The following is a 22547-nucleotide window of genomic DNA, read 5'->3' as shown; positions in this document are numbered from 1 at the left end:
ATGTTAAAAGAAAACTACACAAACAATAAAAAAATAAAATAAACATCATCAGCAACATATAGGCGCCAAATAAGCAACTCAAATAATAACGTTCACGGTCACATGGGGTCAGGAGAAGTCGAGAACTTCACTCCTACCCCCTCATACTGCTCACGCACCGACGATAAGAAATGAAAGTTCAGTTTACAGCATCAGTGTCCGTGATGTCTGTCTCAGTCCACTCAAACAAGCCAACCCATTTGGACAAGAACGACCAAGGCGGTCATTTTAACAATTTTGGATTTTGAAAGTTTAATAACTTTGTGGGGGAAAAAAAAGAAAAGATACAGACCTGCTGCTCCCCGAATGCTCTTAAAATTGCATATAGTTGCATTTAAATGAGTTTTAGATCAACTAGACACACAAAAAAAATTAAAAAATGTTATGATAAGATCTACCTCAAACGACCATGACCGGTCAAAATGACCGACTGTAATTTGTGCGTCGTGTCACTATTTATGACGTGTGTTGGTCGCGTCATTTCCTTCACGAAGTTCATTGCTCTGTCCTAGAAACACAATGTGAACAACTGACTGCGGGGTATGCTATATTTATTAGCTATTTCTTCAAATGACATCAGATGTTTACTGTCAGGATTGTATAATTCTCCTATTTTTTGTGGTCCCTTTTCAGCCCAAGTTTTGAATCCCACAACAGAACTTCATGGGGGGGGGGGGGTCATTTCTGCATACTGGGCTAAAGAGTGCGAGAGAGGCGATACACGTATATGTTAGATTGGATATGTGTGTTCTTGTAGTTTTTGGATGTGTTTTTGTGTTTGTGTTGTACTGCTGTGGGCTGGAGGAAACAGCCTTTCGTATCATTTCATGTACGCAAGTGCACGAAGTGAAATGACAAATAAAGTGTTGCTGTTCCTGATTTCCCCTATCTGATTTCTGCCTTGTTGATAACACACCAATCGTGTTTTTAACAAGGGTTTTTTAGTATTAGGAAGTGCATTCATTTTGAGGACATTTATTTTCCCTATTAAAGAGATTGGTATAGATGTCCATCTATCTACTGCATTTGAGATTTCATGGACCCCTGGTCTCTAGTTAGCATCTACAATATTCTCAAGACATGGTAAAATTTGAATGCCCAAGTAAGTGAAACAATCAACAACGCTGAGTTAAACAGCTTCTTCAGGCGAGTTTTTCCTTTCTGCATTCTTATGTAGCATAAACGAGGTTTTAGATTTGATTATCTTATAGCCTGAGATCTTTCCAAATGTCTTAATCTGATCCATCAGGGCAGGGATAGAATTTCCCATACGTTTGAGGAAGACAATGGCATTATCCACATCTAAAGCCAGATGATGCTCCTGCTGTCCTGTGACTATTCCTGAAATGTTGTTTTGGTTTCTTACTGCAACTGCCAGCGGTTCTAATGCCATGATCAGTAAGAATGGGGACAGAGGATCCCCTTGTCTACAGCCTCATTGTGTTGTGTTATCTTACCATGTCTCTAACGAGGAGCTGAAGCAGTAGGACTTCCCGTTGGAGAGGCCGATGACAGGAACTCCCTGCTGGGTCAGAAGTGACTGGGACACAGTGGTGTCTGCACCTACAAAAGACGCTAAATATTAACAAAACCATTCCCGGCTTTATTTATTATTTATTTAGGTACAATCCAGAACTGATGCACACAGAGGCGGTCCGCCTCACTTCTGCCGTCGTGTTGGTCAGACTTCGTAAACACCGTTTCCTTTATTCCTTGCAAATGAGAAAACCAGCTGATGCTTCTAACTTTCAATTCCTTGTAAAGGCTTTCAGTTGTCTCCATTTCCCAAACAAATTTACAATGTTGTTGTGTTGTCACACATAGCCGAGGTGGTGCATAACATTACAGATTATGTACCTTTAAAGTCCACTCATATTTTTGTATTTTTTTACCACTCAGGAAATCTGAGAGGAAGACAGATTAAAGGTGATATTCATCGAAATCATGTAAAATTCCCAGATTATCGGGATATTTTCCATATCTTCTCAGCACTATTCGCCCTGGAGTTTGAATGTGATTGGTTAATTCTGAACTCGGCCACATCCCCAATTATGAAAGGGTGCTCACCCTCATCTAACCAGGTTATTGTATATTTTTTATTTCTATTTTTTTCTTTTCACCCCCCTTTTCCTTCCCAATTGTATCCGGCCAATTATCCCACACTTCCGAGCTGTCCGTCGCTGCTCCACCCCCTCTGCTGATCCGGAGAGGGCTGCAGACTACTACATGCCTCCTCCGATACATGTGGAGTCACCAGCTGCCTCTTTTCACCTGACAGTGAGGAGTTTCACCAGGGGGACATAGCGTGTGGGAAGATCATACTATTCCCCCCAGGTCCCCCTCCCTCCCGAACAGGCACCCCGACCGACCAGAGGAGGTGGTAATGCAGCAACCAGGACACATACCTACATCCGGCTTCCCACGCGCAGACACGGCCAACTGTGTCTATAGGGATGCCCGACCAAGACAGAGGTAACACGAGGATTCAAACTGGCGATCCCCGTGTTGGTAGGCAATAGAATAGACTGCTACGCTACCCAGATGCTCATGAATTTTCACTCATTCTTACAGAATAAGTATGGACAGAAACAGAGAAACATAAAAATGAAAAATAGAAATGTCAAATATATTCTCTGCACCACTGCACTTTATCACCTCTTATTTCACCTGTATAAGTCAATCCGTGTGTACATATCTGAAGATTGTTGTGTTGTTATTCTATGTTAAGTGCACTGAGAGCCACAAAACCAGAGTCAAATTCCATGTATGTGCAAACCTACATGGCCAATAAACATTATTCTGATGAAATGGTCCTTTAAAAAGGTTCTCTGTATAATATTTCTACCTTCCTGAAGCCTAATATGACAAATACATATCAGCCAGGGCTGCTAATGCCTCAAAATTCACAGTGAATGTGGATTATTTTCATGAAAGGACAGATGTCAAATGTATTGTGGCCGGTGTCATCATCTCACCTGATAAGATGGTCTGCAGGGATTCATTTTTCACCAGCGCCGTCTGTTTCTGGACGTCCCTATAGATGACAGAGCGACGGTGAAAACGGTGAGAGGACTAAAAGGATCCCTGAAAAATGCTGATGTAAAATATGCAAAGGATATTTTAAGACGAAAAAAAAAAAAACAAAAAAAAAAACAAATGTACTTTTATGGCTACAGACTGAAAATTGTCAAGGTAAAAATGACGACAGTCCTTTGAAGATACACCTACTACTACTACTACTACTACTACTACTGCTACAGTTAACCCAGCCACTGAGGATGCACAAGCCGGTGCATTCTTATGGCGTGTTCACACCAAATGTGAAGGGAATTTTCGCCTCGCTTTACGTGTGGCGAGTTTGATTGTGGGCTCATTTGTTTTTATTCGCGTTACTCACGTGAGTTTGGCCGCAGGATCGAGTACGCGAACCTGTGAATTCTCTTCCAGAAAAGAGGGGAGGAGATTGAGATTCGCTGAGAGGCTTTCTCGACACAGCGTCGCGCGACTGTCTCGCTCAAGTTGAATATTTTCAACTCGCGCGAATGATACGAAATTTGTGCCGCGTTATTCGCGCCATTCGTGTTGCGTGGCGCGAACACACGTGAACACATGCGAATAATCTCAGTACGCGAAAAAACTGCTTGAGGTTTGGTGTGAACACACCATTAGTACCGGCCCCCAAGCCCGGATAAATGGGGAGGGTTGTGTCAGGGAGGGCATCCGGCATTAAACCTTTTCCAAATCAAATGTGCAGATCAGAAATCAGATTTCCTTTGAAGATTCATCACTACACAAGATTGTCCTGCTAACATATTGCTCTTCACTGTAATAACACCTGAGTGACAGTGACTGGCGAGGAGCTTTCTCGTGGATATTCGTGTAACAAAACAAGAGTCCTACCGGGTATCGAGACTTAAATGTGAGCGGCCCGAAAAGCTTTCTTTAACAGAAACGTACAAGTACAAAATGTGTGTAACGGTGAATAAAACCGTGGACCAGAACAGTGATAGACAATAAAGCTGTTTGGGTACCACAAAGCTTTACATACAAAAGAAAGAAAGTCACTGTCATTGTGAGCAAGCGCACAACAAAATTCCTCCTCTACATTTAACCCATCCTGTAGGAGCAGTGGGCAGCCATTGTCTTGGTCATAACACTAACATATATAGGACCAATAAAGCACAGTTTTGGGAATTGTTTTGCTGTTTGTGGATTTACCCACCCCCAGGCGACAGAATAGACTGCTACTCTACCCGGACGCCCACGAATTTTCACTCGTTCTTACAGAATAAGTAAGGACAACAACAGAGAAACATAAAACTGCAAACTAAAAAGTCAAATGTTTTTCCAAGACAATACTGACCAGACAAACAGCATGGCCCCCGCGGTCAAAGCCATCACGTAGTGTCCTGAGCAGTGCAGAGCTGACACGGGCGTGGCCAGCTGGATGGCAGGAAGTAGCCGACGGCCACAGGAGGAGAACACCGACAACATCCCGTCCTCACACGCCACTGTGATGACGTCACTGTGGAAGAGGTTATGAACACATGAATGGATGAACAAGTGAATGAAACAATGGGGAACTTGAACACATCTTGATGTATCGCCAGGAAGACTTCAAACTTCACCAATCAACACATTACACCACCGGTCATCATGACTGCCAGCTGGACCAGTCGGGGTGTTGGACATTTTTGTGGTCACAGACGACGTGGGGATTCAAAGCGAATGGTTTCTGGAGTTGCTAGCTGTGTGAAAACACAGCAGTCATGAAATAAGGTCCAATAAAAAAACAAACAAACATAAAAAGCCACACGCACACAAAAGACAGACACAATAACGTCCCTAGCTTCCCGTGTGGGAAGATGGCGGCCTCACCCAGTGTCGACTATGCAGTGTCTTTGTCCACGTCCACATCTGAGTTGAACTTTTACAAGGATTTATTTATGTCTGTGATCGTCGATTTCGTTTAGTGGCTGGGGGCGCTGGTGTTGGATCGGCTGGGAGAGCGGGGCAGGCTAAGCTAAGTGCTAGCCCACGCAGTGTTTTTGTCTGCGTCTGCGTTTGTGGCGTGGTGTGGCGTGCGGGGGAGGCGTGTGGAAGGTGTCTGGCTGGGAGAGCTGGCGCTGGGTCGGCTGAGGGAGCCTGGTCTGCTGCATCCTGTGGGCTTCAAGGACCACAGCCCTGACTGGAGCTGCGCCTGAAGAGGAAACACCGACGGCGGTCTGACAGGACGTGGAAGCGGGGCAGGCTAAGCTAACTGCTAGCCCATGCAGGCCAGCAGTCCCGACAGTCACCCTGGCTGGCGTTCGTTCTCTGGACGGTGAAATTTTTGAATTGTGTTGCACTGAGTGGATTGTGTTGTTAACCGTGTATTTTTTATTTTTTTTTTTGCTTTGTTCTCTGGTTTTGTATGTTTTGGTGGTGTTGTTTTTGGGAGGTTTTTGTCTTTTGTGTTGCACTGCTGTGGGCTGGGAGAAACAAAATTTCGTCTCTTTTGTGTACGCAAGTACACAAATGAGACGACAATAAATTGTTCCCGATTCCTAAAAAAACAAAATCACAAACCACCAGGTCCAGATGAACTGATTCAACTTTCTGTGATTTCCTTCCTTACCTTACTGAGCACGCATGAAGACAAAATCACACACATTAAGATGAACACACACACACACACACACACACACACACACACACACACACACACACACACACACACACACACACACCTGCTCCCAGCAGCCGTGAGTACAGGACTGGGTAGGACGGTCTCCCAGTCCTTCCCTCCTCTGGAACATTTCAACTGGCTGAGCCTGGACCCCCCGACCATGGACACGTCGTTCTCAACCTCCAGGAACACCGAGGGCTCCATGCTCACCTACCCAAACACACGTCGACCCGTTACTGCACTGCTCCGTTTTGTTACTGTGCATCTGAAATGTCTGATCCAGTTTGGTTTAACTCACACACACACACACACACACACACACACTGATTAACAGTACCTGTAGGCTGAACGCTTTCTGCGTGCTGGGTGTCGGTAGTTTGAGAACAGGAGCTGGATGAACTGAAACTCTACTGGGCTCCCTGTCTGATGGAGGAATCACCTGAGAGACAGAGAGAGAAACCTTTAATCAATTCTTTGTCCAATTTTTCACTGAAATTAAAAACCCCCGCAGAATTAGGGCGTCCGGGTGGTGTGGTGGTCTATTCCATTGCCTACCAACACGGGGATCACTGGATCAAATCCCCGTGTTACCCCCCGGCTCGGTCAAGCGTCCCTACAGACCCAATTGGCCGTGTCTGCAGGTGGGAAACCGGATGTGAGTATGTGTTCTGGTCGCTGCACTAGCGCCTCCTCTGGTCGGTTGGGTGCCTGTTCAGGGGGGAGGGGGAACTGGAGTGAATAGCGTGATCCTCCCACACGCTACGTCCCCCTGGTGAAGCTCCTCACTGTCAGGTGAAAAGAAGCGGCTGGTGACTCCACATGTATTGGAGGAGGCATGTGGTAGTCTGCAGCCCTCCCCATATCGGCAGAGGGGGTGGAGCAGCGACCGGGACAGCTCAGAGAGCAGGTTGATTGGCCAGGTTAAATTGGGGAGAAAAAAAAGGGGGGGGGGAACAGAGAAAGCGAGAGAGAGAGAGAGAGAGAGACACCATCTGATGGAGGGACTTTCCATCCGTTCACCTATCTTTTCGATTTCGATATTTGCGTTTTTCTGTTTCTTTCCTTTTTCTCCCTTCATCCCTCTACACTCTCAAGTTGGCACCACCCCTCCTCACCCGAGTAACCCACTCATCTTTCCCTCATCCGTCCACGCCCCCCCCCCCCCCCCAACAGACACCCTATTGATTTCTACCTCTCTACCTGAGAGTAGGGTTGAGAAATGGTTATTGGCATCTTGTCTTTCCTGGGTCTCCCCTTCTTCCTCTTCTCCACCACCTCTCCTCCGTCCATCATGAGCTCCGCCTTCCTCTTGGTGAATGACAGATTCTTGTTGATGGTGGCCATCTTGTCTTCACTGTCGCTGCTGGTGTCCTCCTTGTTTTTCACATCTTTATGGACAAGGGAGGTATCCTTCGCCCTGTAGGAGCAACAGACAAGACGAAGACAGTTCTTACACCTCATGTTTGACTGTCGTTTTAGTATCGTCTTACTTTCTTTTCTTTTTTTTTTGGATCCCCCCCCCCCCCTTTTCTCCCCAATTGTACCAGTCCATTACCCGACTCTTCCGAGCCGTCCTGGTCGCTGCTCTACCCCCCTGCTGATCCGGGGAGGGCTGCAGACTACCACATGCCTCCTCCGACACATGTGGAGTCGCCAGCTGCTTCAATCACCTGACAGTGAGGAGTTTCACCAGGGGGACGTAGCGCGTGGGAGAATCATGCTATTCCCCCCAGTTCCCCCTCCCCTCCAAACAGGCGCCCCGACCAACCAGAGGAGGTGCTATTGCAGCGACCAGGACACATACCCACATCCGGCTTCTCACCCGCAGACACGGCCAATTGTGTCTGTCAGGACGCCCGACCAAGCCGGAGGTAACACGGGGATTCGACTGGCGACCCCCGTGTTGGTAGGCAATGGAATAGACCGCTACGCTACCCGGACGCCCCCTATCATCTTACTTTAAGTCATCTAAAGCAGGGATGGGCATGATCCAGAAAGGGCCGGTGTGGGTGCAGGTCATTGTTCCAACCAAGCAGTTACACACCTGATTCTACTGTCAACCAAGAGTCTTTGCTAAGGACCATGACTTGTAGACTCAGTTGTGTAACTGCTTGGTTGGAACAAAGACCTGCACCCACACGAGTCCTTTATGGATCATGTTGCCCATCCCTGATAAAAAGACTGTACGGTGACTGTACACACAATACAAAGTAAGCATGTGGAGAGAAGGACAGCGTTTCCTGGGCAAGTAGAACAAGGTTTGTTTCTTTGGCGGTGAGGAAGGTGCCGACACAACAGCACTGGTGACTCTCATTCATTTTGAATGGAGTTCAAACAACACTCACCATACAACCATCTACATAGCGGACAGACAGCCAAACTGAAAGAATGATCTTCAGGACTGTAGTTTTAACTGCCACCAGAATTTCAAATTGAATCATGCAAATCTTCTATGCACCTGTCCAGCGGCGTGAGCCCCACGGCGGACGAGATAGCGGTAGTGACTCCTGGTGTGGCCTTCGACCTCTCTGTGAATCTGGAGTCCAGGGCTTTCATCGGCTCCATCTTGGAGGCGGTGTTCAACAGGAGGCTGGGCTTCACCCTGGCGGACGGAGACAAGACACAAGATTCACGAATAGCAGCGCAATGTGGCAGGCGCTGGTGGGTACCACCTTGAAAAAACAAACAGGATATAGAAGAAAAAAAAAGGTACCCATCATTGTTGTCCTCCAGGACCTTGGGGGTGCCAGTGGGTGGAGGGGAGGTGAGGAGGGGGTCCTGGCCTGGCCTCAGCCCCAGAGAGGAGGCCTGTCCCTGGCTGGAATCAGAGCTTAGCTGAGGGGTGGGCATGGAAGACCCAGGCAAGATGGGAACACTGTTAAAGAGAGCTGGGGAGAAATCCCTAGAGAGAGAGAGAGAGAGAGAGAGAGAGAGAGAGAGAAATTTAGATATAGAAAGAGAACGAGAGCGACAATGATTACTTAAGAATGAAAACTATAAATTTTTACATTTTTAAGAAACACTTTGAGTCAGGGCCCCTTGAAAACGTTCAAACACACCGCACCCCTGTGCATGACTGCGTGTGTCCTTGACGAAGAAGGCCCTTGAGATCCAGCACCTTGCAGCTGCTGGGGATACCACAGGCTCCTTCAATGCTACTAAAGCAGTATATGGTCCCAGCCACTGCCGTCTAACCCCCCTTCGCTCCAAAGATGGGCACGCACTACTAACAGATGAGTCAATCAAAGGGAGGTGGAAAGAGCACTACCAGGACTTTTTAAACCAGGACTCTAGCCCTGAGATGGATGCCCTCCAACAGCTCCCTCAACAACCCAAAGAGGAGGACATGGCAGCACCACCTAGTTTAAGAGAAGTCCAGGATGCCATCAGGAAGATGAAAATCAACAGCAATTTTCATCCCAAAAGCGGCACCGCGGACATGATTTTTATTGCCCGCCAACTCCAAGAAAAAGCCCAGGAACAGAATCAACCACTGTATATGGCCTTCATAGACTCAAACAAAGCTTTTGATTCTGTCAAAAATAGGCTGCCCTGACAAATATATCAGAGTACTATGATTACGACATATGTCAGCTAGAGTATTCAGCAGTTATGGAGACGAGACAGAGTCCTTCAAGGTCCACACAGGCGTTAAACAAGGCTGTGTCATTGCCCCAATCCTGTTCTCTGTCTTCACTGTTACCATCCTCCACCTCACGGGTCCCAATCTGCCTCAGGGAGTCAAAATCATGTACAGGACTGAGGGGAATCTTCTGAATATTAACATTCAGGGCTAAAGGTAAAACCACCACCACATCCATTATAGAGCTGCAGTATGCCGATGACAACGCCTTAGTGTCCCTAATAGAAGAGGAACTACAGAGCATACTGGATGCCTTTGCAAAGGTATACAAGCAGTTGGGCCTGGTCATTAACATAAAAAAGACCCATATCTTCTACCAACCCCCACCCAACAGAAACATGCCTGCTCTGCCCCACAACCATCTCTGTAGACAACACCAGACTCAAAAACGTGGAACAGTTCCCATATCTTGGCAGCCTTCTCTCCTCCAAAGCCAACATTGACATTGAAATACACCATCATCTCAGTTGTGCCAGCAGGGCCTTCTCAAGATTGAGTAAAAGGGCTTTTGAACCTTCAGGCCAGAACACAAATTCTGGTGTACAAAGCGGTAGTGCTGCCCACCCTACTGTATAGGTCGGAAACCTGGACCACATATAGCAGGCACCCGAAGGCACTCGAGGCATTCCAACAGCGATACGTCAGGAAGATCAGCTGGGAGGATAAGCACACCAACTTCAGTGTCCTCAAAGAGGCCAACATGCCTACTGTAACTGCCACCATCGCACAACATCAGCTGAGCTGGACTGGCCATGTCCTCCGCATGTCTGACTCTCGCCTCCCGAAACAAGTCCTTTACTCTCACCTCATGACAGGACATCATGCCCCAGGAGGACAAAAGAACCGATTTAAAGATAACACCAAGGCCCACATCAAAAGGTTTGGCATCGATCGACCTCAACACCTGGGAACAAGCAGCAGAAAACAGGGAGGCCTGGAGACTGGCTGTCCATGAGGGTGCTGGGCGCTACAACCATGACCTCCACTGTGGTGCTGAAAACAAGCGCAGACTCAGAAAGGAACGAGTTACCAGAAAGGCCCAAACCACATCCACAACCTTCACACCCTTGCCCACATTGTCCCAAAATATGTGGCTCCAGGTTCGGCCTCTGCGCCCACCCGAAGACCCACAAGGACCTAGAAGGAGGACAGTCATACTCGACCCTGAGTAACCACTGATGATGGTGTGTGTCCTTACCCTGTGTCCAGCTGAGCGATACAGAGAGGTGTGATCCGTCTCCTGCCATCGGGTGTTCTTGTCTCCACCTGCTTCTTCAGAAGATTCTGGATCACAGCAGCAGAGATGAACATCAATCAACAAGCATTAAGAAACATTTAAAACTGTTTTCTGAATAAGACAGTTTAAGTGGCAGTAAGCAAGACTTTCCTGAAGCATAACGATGACTAATAAATATCAGGACGGGTTCAAAACACAAGAAGTGGGCCGAGAGGTTTCTGTTGTCATCTGACATCTCCCATAAAGCCTCTGCTAACTTTAATTTAATGAAATGAAGTATTTTCTAGTTGACACCTCTTCCATTAGAACCAAAAGATTGTCATTGTTAGTTTCTGTACCACAGTCAGACCTATAAATTAAACCCACCGTCAAAAACTCTTGGTTATTGCATTTGATCGCCACAAAATTATTCTCTTGAAACTCTGTCGCTAATGCAATTTCTTTAACTTCGAATGATTCATGAATATAAAGCAGTAAACCTCTACCTATATCTTTGTCTACAGTCCTTGAAAATAAATTACAACATTCTATATCATCCAAATTAAATTCTGCTGGGCTCATTTTATGCTTCCGATTCTTGGACTTCACTTCAGTGATTCCTATAATATGAATAAGTGGGAGTACTTTCAAACGAGCAATAAATTCATGCATTTTGTTATGGAGTTGATCTGCATTTGTATATAGACACAAAATGCTCTCTAAGGGTGGAGATTTACAGACATGCTGCGGTTTAACGGAGACAAGCTTATGATCAAGTCATAACATCGACAACATCCCCAGTCCGGGTCAGCAGCTCCCCTCCCCAGCTGAACACAGCCTGAGTCAGGCCCTGCTTCCCCTTCCTGAGTTGCTGGATGGCTTGCCAGAACTTCCTTAAGGCCAACCGAAAGTCCTCCTCCAGAGCCTCACTGAACTCCTCCCACGCCTGAGTTTTAGCTTCTGTGATCACTGAAGCCGCAGCCCTTCTGGCCTCCCGATACCTGTCTGCTGCTTCAGGAGACCCCTGGGCCAACCAAGCCCATAAGATCTCCTTCTTCAGCCTGTGGGCTTCCCTCAACGTCGGTGTCCACCAGCAGGTTCTTAGGTTGCCACCTTGACAGGCACCGATGAAATTATGACCACAGCTCCTACCTGCTGCATCTGTAAGAGACTTTGAACATGGCCCACTCAGACTCCATGTCCCCAGCCTCAAGGGAGGCTGGGGATGATACACGAGAACTTCTTCCGGAGGTGGTTGTTGAAGACTTCACGGACAGGGGCCTCCGCCAGATGTTCCCAGTTCACCCTCACTACACGTTTGGGTTTGCCAGGTCTGTCCGGCAGCCTTCCCCGCCATCTGATCCAACTCACCAACAAATAGTGATCAGTTGACAGCTCTGCTCCTCTCTTCACCCAGGTGTCCAAAACATACGGCCGCAGATCTGATGATATGACCACAAAGTCTATCATTGATCTTTCGCCTAAGGTGTTCTGGTACCAAGTACACTTATGAACTACCTTATGTTCAAATATGGTGTTTGTTATGGCCAATCCATGACCCGCACAGAAGTCCAATAACAAGGCATCGCTCGGGTTCCGATCGAAGAGGCCATCCCTCCCAATCACGCCCCTCCAGGTTTCTCCATCGTTGCCCCACATGAGTGTTGAAGTCCCCCAGCAGAACTATAGAGTCCCAAGGTGGAGCCCTGTCCAGGACACCACCCAGAGACTCCAAGAAGGCCAGATACTCCAAACTGCTATCCGGTGCATAAGCACACACAACAGTCAGAGCTTTCCCCCCAGCGACTCGCAGTCGTATAGAGGCAACCCTTTCACTCTCCGGGGAGAACTCCAACATGGCGGCATTCAACCAGGGACTTGTGAGTATCCCCAAACCCACCCAGTGTCTGTCACCTTGGCCAACTCCACAAAAATAAAGAGTCCAGCCCCTGTCCAGGAATTTGATACCAGAGCCTATTCTATGTGTGGAGGTGAGCCCAACTATATCTAGTTGGTACCGCTCGACCTCCCGCACCTGCTCAGGCTTCTTCTCTGCCAGAGAGGCAACATTCCACGTCCCAAGGACCAATCTGCCAGAAGTTGGCACACCCCGGTCCCCACCTTTGCCTGTTGCCTGGCCTGCATTGCATCCTACCCCAATGCTCATCCCCACGTGTGGTGGCTCCATGGGGTGGTGAGTCCATAGCTGGGCCCGTCCGGGCCCCACGGGCTAAGGCCTGGCCACCAGACGCTTGCCAGTGAGCTGTCTTCCCAGGTCTGGCTCCAGGAGGGAGCCCTGGTTTCCTTTTTCCGGTCAAGGTGCTGTAACTCTGCTGGTGTACTTTCACTGGGTTTCTTTCACTGGGAGTCTCTCTTAGTCTGGCCCCTCCCCTGGGACCAATTTGCTTTGGGAGACCCTACCAGGAGCTATTGCCCCCGACAACACAGCTCCCAGGATCACCGGGACACCCAAACCCCTCCACCATGTTAAGGTGGCGATTCTCAGAGGAGCATTTAGTAACATGTCATAAATAAAAGCAACATGTCTTGATTTATTACATTTTTGCCACATGGAAGCTTATATTTCTTTAAAGATATAAAAAACTGATTCTATCTCAATTATTTTGCCCGTAGACCCCAAACTAATGGTCTCAGTGTGCACTGTTCAGAAAAAGTAATGGATCAGAACTCGGTGTCAGCCAATACTCTAAGATTCTTATTCAGTAGGGAAAAGGTGATATTGGTGCAACCCTGGTTGTTGTAATTCATATCACTGATTGATAGAGATCAGATTTTAAAGAATCCACAAAACTTTTTTTGTTAATATTCATTACAGTGCTGGAAGGATTACTCACAACATCAGGGAGGTCTATTGTGGATTAGTATGTTGATTGATTCACACAGATAACACGGCACTTAATTTAATGTGTAAAACTGATGGGAGATCACAGCAGGAAACACCACATACCAAATGACAGAGGAAAAACCAAGAGCACGTTAACATGATGCACAGCTTTGCTAGCTAGTTGGCCGACTATCACTATGAAGAAAGGTAAAAGCAGGTTTATGACATTCTTCGAATGTCTCTCTCTCTCTTCTGCCTCCCTTCATGATATCTGTCTTTCTTTCTCTCTCTCTCTCCGTCTATAGCTATAGATATTGCTAAGTTCCACATTCCTGGCATGGCAAAAGTTTTTCAAATTGTCATATAAATGAGTGCATTTTCATATAATTTTTTTTTCTATTTTCAATGTTGCTATAAGTTCTCTCCTACCTTCCTGATGTCCTCCAGGGACTCTCCGTTCATCACACTGTTCAGCTTAGGTGTGCTGGATTCCGGACCGGTGCTGCCTGGCCTGGAGTTGGCCTGGGTCGCGTTCTGGCGTTCCTGCTGATATTTCAGCATCTCCGGGTTCTCGATGATGGTGGTGGAGAGCTGGGCCTCCGTACTGGTGATGGCCAGACTCTTACCATAGATGTTCTGGTGAATGGCATTCTGGAAATAGAGAGAGCGAAATGGAGTGAGATGGAGAGAGTGAAAGCGAGAGAGGGAGAATGGAGAGGGATGAAGAAAGACAGAGGCCAACAGAAACAGAGTAAGGGAGAGAGCAATGGAGACGGAGAGAATGAGGAAAATGGGGAGGGATGGAGAACGAGATAAAAACAGGGAGAGAAAGAAAAGATAAATTTAGAGTCAGAGAAAGAATAAGAAATGGGGAGAGAGTAAGGGGAAAAAAAGAGAAATTGAGAGAAACAAAGAAGGGGGAATGGGGTAAAGCGAGGGAGAGAAATAGGGAGAGGGAGAAGGACAGAGAGAGAGAAATGGAAGGAGCGAGATAGAGAGAGAGCGAGAAAAGGGATTAGACAGCAGTTTGTGATTTTCATCAGAATGAAAAAACAGGAGAAATGAAAACACAAAGAAACATGGGTGTAAAGATAAGGAGTCTAAAAAAGGCAAAGGGATAGAACGAGCAGGGGAGCATGTCAACCTTCTCCTCCTCGCTAAGCGGGTCTCCCAGTTCATCCAGTGAGAAGTCCAGGTAGGCCACAGTACCGTCCATCGAACACACTAAGATGCCCAGGCCAGTCAGCGTCCTAACACACACGCACACACAGGGCAAGTCAAGTCATATTTATAAAGACATACATGGCACATCATGCCCTACTTCCTGTATGCAGCCTGTATGAAACTCACCAGGATATGTCCATGATGGATTTATCAAACAGGTCATGGATGACCACCAGGGGGCGCTTCAGCGAGGTTAGCTGGAGACCAGACAGAAGAGCGATAAGGGTGGTATGTTCAGTGTAGCTGTCATCAGAGTCATACAGTTGAAGTTTATTTAATAATTTTGAGTTAAATATAAGAATTAACGTTTTTGACAAAAGAATATTTTTGTTAATTAACACAAGTTTAACTAAGAACATACACGTAAGAACATATGTTGAAAGACCTGTCTAATATTTCCATAGCGGAACCAATGTTCTTGTGTTGTAGTGGGGTCAAGTTGTCATTGTTGGTTGCATGCTATGCACGAGCGCAGGAGGCAGCACATGTCCGGTTCAACGGAGGATGGTGGTTTAAGTTACGTTGCTGTATATTAATGTTCATGAAGACTGGAATTAAGTGAAGACTTGTAAAGCGTGAAGTTTCTTTTCTTACCCCCTTGAGTTAACACCGCCAGTGAGGGTGCAAGTTTATTTGTATGTTTCTACATGCTTGTAGCTATCGGATATGCTAACAGCTAATATGCTAAATGGACTTCACACGATAGACACGGGCGGCATGTTGGCGCAGTGGTTAGCACGGTCGCCTCACAGCAAGAAGGTCCTGGGTTCAAGCCTCGGGGTAGTCCAACGTAGGGGGTCGTCACGGGTCGTCCTCTGTGTGGAGTTTGCATGTTCTCCCCGTGTTTGCGTGGGTTTCCTCCGGGGGCTCCAGTTTCCTCCCACAGTCCAAAGACATATAGGTCAGGTGAATCAGCCATACTAAACTGCCCCTAGGTATGAGTGAGTGTGTGTGTGTGTTTGTGTGTGTGTGTGTGTATGTGGGCCTGGCGGCCTGTCCAGGGTGTCTCCCCGCCTGCCGCCCAATGACTGCTGGGATAGGCTCCAGCATCCCCGTGACCCTGAGAGCAGGATAAGCGGTTGGTTAATGGATGGATGGATGGATGATAGCAATGCGATAGCCCATCTGTGTTTGATTGAATGTTTAGCAAGCTAAGCTAATTATCTGTCAGTACAGCAGCTTATAGCCTTCAAAGTTAATGGGTTACGTAAGCTATATTTTGTATTTGTGATATATCTGTTTTAATGGTTATTCTCTATGGGAATGTATTAGATCAGACTAATTTTATGTTTTATGTATTTTATTTATCTAGTTCTCACGGCATGTTCGACGGCATGGATGTGCAAAATAAATGCCTGTAACCAAAAGAACGCCTTGTGTTCGTGGTTCAACTGGACGGGAGTTACATTCAGAGTTGGTGGATATTTCTAAACCAAATGCCACAATGATGAGTTGTTGCCTCAAGTGAAGGAGTTCAAGTATCTCGGGGTCTTGTTCACGAGTGAGGGTAGGATGGAGCGGGAGATTGACAGGTGGATTGGTGCAGCATCAGCAGTAATGTGGACGTTGTACCGGACCGTTGTGGTGAAGAGGGAGCTGAGCCGGAAGGCAAAGCTCTCAGTTTACCAGTCAGTCTTGGTTCCAACCCTCACCTATGGTCATGAGCTTTGGGTAGTGACCGAAAGGGTGAAATCAAGGATACAAGTGGCTGAAATGAGTTTCCTCCATAGGGTGTCTGGGCTCAGCCTTAGAGATAGGGTGAGGAGCTCGGACATCTGGAGGGAGCTCGGAGTAGAGCCGCTGCTCCTCCACATCAAAAGGAGCCAGTTGAGGTGGTTCGGCCACCTGATTAGGATGCCTCCTGGGTGCCTTCCTTTGGAGGTTTACCGGGCAGGTCCAACTGGGAAGAGACCCCGGGGTAGACCCAGAACTCGCTAGAGGGACTACATGTCCAGTCTGGCCTGGGATTGCCTTGGGATCCTCCTGGAGGAGCTGGAGGGTGTTGCTAGGGAGAGGGACGTCTGGAGTGCCCTACTTAGCTTGCTGCCACCGCGACCCGACCCCAGAGAAGCGGCTGAAGATGAATGAATGAATGCCACAACTGTTAGCGGCCATGTTTTAATGTCCTTCTGTTTGCTAAACGGGGGATCTGAACGTTAACTAAAAGTCTTGTTTTTGCATGTAAAGAAAACCAAATGTTTCTGTTGTTCAGATTCACTGGTTGTCTAAATAACGGGATGATGAAAAAAAAAAATCCATGACATTCCCAAAACTTTCTGGGTATGTGTGGATGTTTTCCTGAACTTTTTCAAGGCCTGGAAAACGCTGCATTCAAAAGTCAATGAATTCTCCATGGTTTTTGATTACTTAGTGATTACTTATTTAACTGAAACACTACTTCTTAAACAGATGTGTGTATCGTAAGAACATACCAGTGCGTGAGTGGCGCCAACAGCCGACACAAAACAGGACAAACCCCGAACACGTTTCGGAACAATTCTGACCCAACTGTTTCGATCTGGTCTAGTTTCACGGGTGTGGTACATAAAAGGGCAAGCGTTTAAGGGTCGAAGATCTACGGTCAACCCCCACGCAGTTGGTCAGGATGGTCTCACCCAGACAGACAGCGAGCGGTCCTTGCTGCCGACGGCACAGCAGCAGTATGGGCACCCCGGCTTAGGAGAGCTTCCGTTCTTCTGTTTTTTCTTGAAAATCTTTGGGTTGAATTTCTAAAGAGAGAGAAAGAGCAAAAGAGAGAGAATAAGCGAGAAAGAGACGGGGAGGAAGACAGAAAAAAGAGGAGAGACAAAATTTTTCATCAGCTAAAAATTCCATAATAGTCTTTCAGCACAATGTAATTCAAGTGGTCTGAGCAAAACCTAGACTTCTCTAGCTCCTCTAGAAAATCTAGCCCTTGACGGGAGACTTTAGCCAATCATGGGTCATTTCAGAGAGGGTGAACTGGGGGTGGGGGTGGGGAAATCAATTCACGTAAGAATCGCGATTCTTATCTTCTATGATTCTGAACAGATTCACGAATTCCAAAAATGAATTTTTTTTCCCAGTCTTAAGCAGCTTCCTTGCTGCTGGCAATGTTGACTTGCCGCACAACGCACCCTGCGCCACTTTACCAGACTCCCAGCCAGTTCTGAACGGGCAACTAGATCCACCGCGTGTTTCACTTCAAAAGACCTGCGCTGCTACAGCGTAGTCCACAATGAAGGCTTTAGAATTATGATCCAGACAACTGAGCCAAAGCACGACACACCATCACGTTGGTTTTTTACTGAGAAAGGTTAGGTTTGTCTTCGTGTGTTCACATTATTGTAATCAACTGATGTAACTTTTCCAAATATAAAAACTACGTAATCCCATACACACTTCAGTCTGCTTTCATGCCATAATGTGCCACACCGCCTTTCTTAGCACACAGCGGACTGGAGTAGATCCTGAAACTAGCACCCCTATGTACAAGATCTAGAATCGATTGTGAATCAGGAATCCCTTTCAGTCGAAAATCGACTTTGAATCGAATGGCGACCCCAAGAATCGAAATCGACTTGTGAGATTTCGAAAGATTCCCACCTCAAGGGCGAACTGTTCTAAAAATGATGTAGATGCACATGTACGCAATGGATTTGTGTCCACCCTGCCCTGCCGGCCGCTTGTGGACTAGTTCGCGCTTCTCTACCAACCCCCTGCACGAGTGTTTTATTAAAAAAAAAAAAAACCCAACAAGACCAACTCAACATGGCTGCTTCACATGAACAGTATCAGTTTAATGCGGATTCACTGAAAAAAGTCATTTGCTACATGGCTCAACTACGATACAGGTTTCTCGAGTCTCGCTTTCTCATCCCCTGGTTGTAAACGTTTGAATTATATGCCCGCGCTCGTCTGGTGGGCGGGGCTTAGCTGAGTGATACGAGGCAGCAGAGAAGAGGCAGGACGTTTTGCATTGGAATATCCATGCAGCTTTAAAAATAAATAAATAAATAAATCAAACAGGGGGCGTCCGGGTAGCCTACCAACACGGGATCACCGGTTCGAATCTCCGTGGTTGGGCGTCCCTACAGACACAATTGCTGACACGTCAACCTTTCCATCACTAGCAGCTATGACAGCTTAAAAGCAATATTTTGACAAAACTTTGGATATTTATTTATTCTTGGCTATATGGGCATTTCCAATCAGCTTTCCTTCAAAACCAGCACCAAAAACACTTGATAGAAACATGTATTGTTGCTTCCAGTAAACACACACACATACCACCACAGTGACAGCCTTACGGTGGCCCACAAAGTCCATGTTGGTCTTCCACCCGTCTCGCTCTACGATCTGGGCGGTGGGCCCCGAGTTGTTCATAGCATGAGCTGATACAAGATACTGACCATCGGGAGACCAGGACAGACGGAGGACATGGGTCGTCCCTCCACACTGAGAGAAAGGGACGGGGACGGGGGGGGGGGGGATATGAGAGGATGAGAGGTGAGGACAAAAAGAGGGGAAAGGGAGAGAGAGAAAAAGAAGAGAGCGTTAGAGAACAGATACCGTATGAATTAGGTTTAGCTTTTATAGATGAGTGATGAAGAACCCCATTTATGAGAGCAATGTATTCACACTTGTCATCTCAAGACTCCGTTTAAGTGGTGTGATCTAGACCGCGTCAAATAATGAGCAATGTCGGAGTTCTTCTGTACACAGACAGGTCATTCATTTTAAAGCTACGGTAAGTGATTTTTCTGATCTCTAGAGGTCAGACAGTAGAGCTACAGACATTCACGAACACACAATTAGAACCAACTCACTCCTCACCCCTGCCTTCCCGTCTCTACCATGGCCCACGTGGAACAAATAAAAATCCGATATTATGAATTCCACGGCACTTCTAAGCAGGACATGCCCCACGTAGCATCCAGGCGCTAGGATTCTAGGAAGACCTGCCCCTACTCTGCCTCTGATTAGCTAACCTTAAGCCCGCCCTAACCCTAACCTTAACCAATCCAACCAACGGAGGCAACGAGTACTGGCCAGTCTGGCTAATCCTAGCGCTTGCATGCTACGCGGTTGTCCATTTTGCAGTGAACATGTAGCTTTCTGAACTTAAGAGCTGCAAGCGTCTTATCCACAGTTTTATGGGGCAGGGTTTGGTCGGAGAAGGAAGGACTCAACCAGAGAGGGGGTGAGTTTTGCCAGAGTGGTAAAATCAAACGATAAAGGGCGCCCAGGTAGCGTAGCGGTCTATTCTGTTGCCTACCAACACGGGGATCACCGGTTTGAATCCCTGTGTTATCTCCGGCTTGGTTGGATGTCCCTACAGCCATAATTGGCTGTGTCTGCGGGTGGGAAGCCGAGGGGGGTATGTGTCCTGGTCGCTGCACTAGCGCCTCCTCTGGTCGGTCGGGGAGCCTGTCCAGGGGGGAGGGGGAACTGGGGGGAATAGAGTGATTCTCCCCAACGCTACGTCTCCCTGGCGAAACTCCTCACTGTCAGGTGAAAAGAAATGGCTGGCGACTCCACATGTATCGGAGGAGACATGTGGTAGTCTGCAGCCCCCCCCCCCCCCCCCCGGATCAGTAGAGGGGGTGGAGCAGCGACCGGGACGGCTGAGAAGAGTGGAGTAATTGGCCGGGTACAATTGGGGAGAAAAACGGGAAAGATTTTTTAAAAAAAAATTTAAAATTCCAATAAAAATCGGAAAACTGTAGACTATGATGTTGATTTTCAACGGGATTAACAGTACTAGCGATCCTTTCACATTACCAGGAGTCATTTTATTCACTGTTCAAATCAACATATATCGCTTATCTCAGCTTTAAGATGTCTGAAGTCCTCAGTTAGACTTGCTGCCTTGCTGAATGGCTTGGTAACTTCGCTCCATAATTCTTTACCAATGCACAAAATCTTCAGCTACTGTCAGTTTTTGGATTTTCTCCCCAATTGTATCCGGCCAATTAAACCACTCTTCCGAGCCATTTCGGTTGCTGCTCCACCCCCTCTGCTGGTCCGGGGAGGGCTGCAGACTACCACATGCCTCCTCCCATACATGTGGAGTCACCAGCCGCTTCTTTTCACTTGACAGTGAGGAGTTTCGCCAGGGGGACGTAGCACGTGAGAGGATCACACTATTCCCCCCAGTTCCCCCTCCCCCTGAACAGGTGCCCCAACCGACCAGAGGAGGCGCTATTGCAGTGACCAGGACACACAGCCACATCCGGCCTCCCACCTGCAGACACGGCCAATTGTGTCTGTAGGGATGCCCGACCAAGCCGGAGGTAACACAGGGATCCGGGCCGGTGATCTCCGTGCTGGTAGGAAATGGAATAGACCACTACGCTACCCAGACGCCGTATTATTTTAATTTAAAATGATCACTATAAACCTATTTTACCTCAGTGAATGTTCTGGTCACGGAAGTCTGTGTTTTAATACCGAAGGCTCTAGCAGTACTACTACCACTTCAAAACTTGAAAGGAATGACTGAAAATTACAATGGTGGTTAATGTGATTTACCTCACTGAAAGGCTTGGTGATGTTGGTCTCCAGCTGCCAGTCCATGGTCCTCCACACTTTGAGGCTGTGGTCGTCTGCCTGGGAGGCAATGTACTTCCCCACCGGGTCCCAGGTGAGGCCCTTCACCAGCCCCGTGTGACCCCTGAGACACACCACCATCTCTGAAACGACAGGGGAACGAGATGGAGGTCAGGGCGATAACACCATCGATTAGGGCTGTGTACCGGTGAGAATCTGCCAATATGATGCGTATCACGATACAGGGGTTACAATTCAATATATCATGATACATGGCGATACTGTAAGAAAGGCGATATATTGTGATGTCATAGGCCTGTGTTCTTTGTGCTTATGCTACTTCCTGTTTCAGTTTATGTTGTTGGGTTGGAGTGGAAGAGTCAAATGGCTGAAGATCGATTACAACACTGTTATCTAGCGGTCATGGGGTGACACACAACACAAAATGTTTGTCACAGACCTTTACATGTAAACAATTAAAAATCCATATAGTGGTTTTGAGAGTCGATACAGTATCATAAAAGATAATATCGCAATACTCGAGTGTATCAATACTTTCTTACACCCTATCATCGATATTCCAAAGTTTGAAGCCACTTTCAATCGCTTTGATATTACGTGTCAAAAACTTGATATCAGATTTCAGGAACTTATTACATTTTTTTAAATTTGATGTCAAATTTAAAAATGTGATTTCTAGTGTCAACAATATATTTTTTACTTTTAGGAATTTCTGTTCACCCCGGCTTTTTGGTGGTTATGATTTCGGGATTCCTTCACTTAGAGGTTTTATCGTTACTGTTAGTCAGTTCCCACTTTCAGGCAACGAAGCCAGGCTGCATGGACACAAGCACAGTTTCACAAACTTTAATAAACGGCCCTTTGAACAGACACATATCTTCTGAACATGAACATTCGCCACCACCGTCACATTTGGTAGAAGAAAAAAAACTCATACAAAATCTCAGATCTCACATTTTTTCCCCATTTTTCTCATAATTTTATTACTTTAATTTGAACTTGTCAGCATCAGATATTATGTTAAGTTTCACACATTTTTCATATATATTTGATATAAGATGTGTCTTATATTTCTGATATCAGAAAGTGTGATTACATTTTAGATTTGTTGCCACAGACAGGAGGGTAAGAACAGGAGAGATGTGGGTGTGTTTGTTTTGCCCGCTGCTGGGTGTCCTACCTGGGAATTTGCGTGCATTCCAGATGACGATGGTGTTGTCCACGCTGCAGGAGGCCAGCCACACGTCATGAGGAGACCACGCTACGTCCATCACATCTAACACGGGCACACACAGGAAGTGAAACAGACATAAATAAAGGTTTATCATCGTACATATTTGTGATCCTAACCCTGTTATTG

General features: G+C 46.8%; 1 protein-coding gene across 1 annotated transcript in view; it reads right to left on the bottom strand.

The window, feature by feature from the left end:
• LOC130117320 (protein HIRA) overlaps nt 1–22547 on the bottom strand; it is a 39887-nt gene that overhangs the window by 4221 nt on the left and 13119 nt on the right. Inside the window, exons 6-21 of the mRNA XM_056285534.1 lie at nt 22368–22463; nt 21149–21309; nt 18905–19072; nt 17251–17364; nt 14762–14832; nt 14556–14661; nt 13841–14062; nt 10549–10634; nt 8421–8609; nt 8166–8309; nt 6908–7124; nt 6045–6146; nt 5769–5917; nt 4403–4564; nt 3015–3073; nt 1497–1602 (exon numbers count right to left, since the gene is read on the bottom strand). Coding sequence (XP_056141509.1) covers nt 1497–1602; nt 3015–3073; nt 4403–4564; nt 5769–5917; nt 6045–6146; nt 6908–7124; nt 8166–8309; nt 8421–8609; nt 10549–10634; nt 13841–14062; nt 14556–14661; nt 14762–14832; nt 17251–17364; nt 18905–19072; nt 21149–21309; nt 22368–22463 — 2152 coding nt within the window. The remainder of the gene's footprint in view (nt 1–1496; nt 1603–3014; nt 3074–4402; nt 4565–5768; nt 5918–6044; nt 6147–6907; nt 7125–8165; nt 8310–8420; nt 8610–10548; nt 10635–13840; nt 14063–14555; nt 14662–14761; nt 14833–17250; nt 17365–18904; nt 19073–21148; nt 21310–22367; nt 22464–22547) is intronic.

The sequence above is a fragment of the Lampris incognitus genome, chromosome 1, assembly GCF_029633865.1.
Source record: "Lampris incognitus isolate fLamInc1 chromosome 1, fLamInc1.hap2, whole genome shotgun sequence".
NCBI lineage: Eukaryota > Metazoa > Chordata > Actinopteri > Lampriformes > Lampridae > Lampris > Lampris incognitus.
This window is presented reverse-complemented; position numbering and strand designations above follow the sequence as displayed.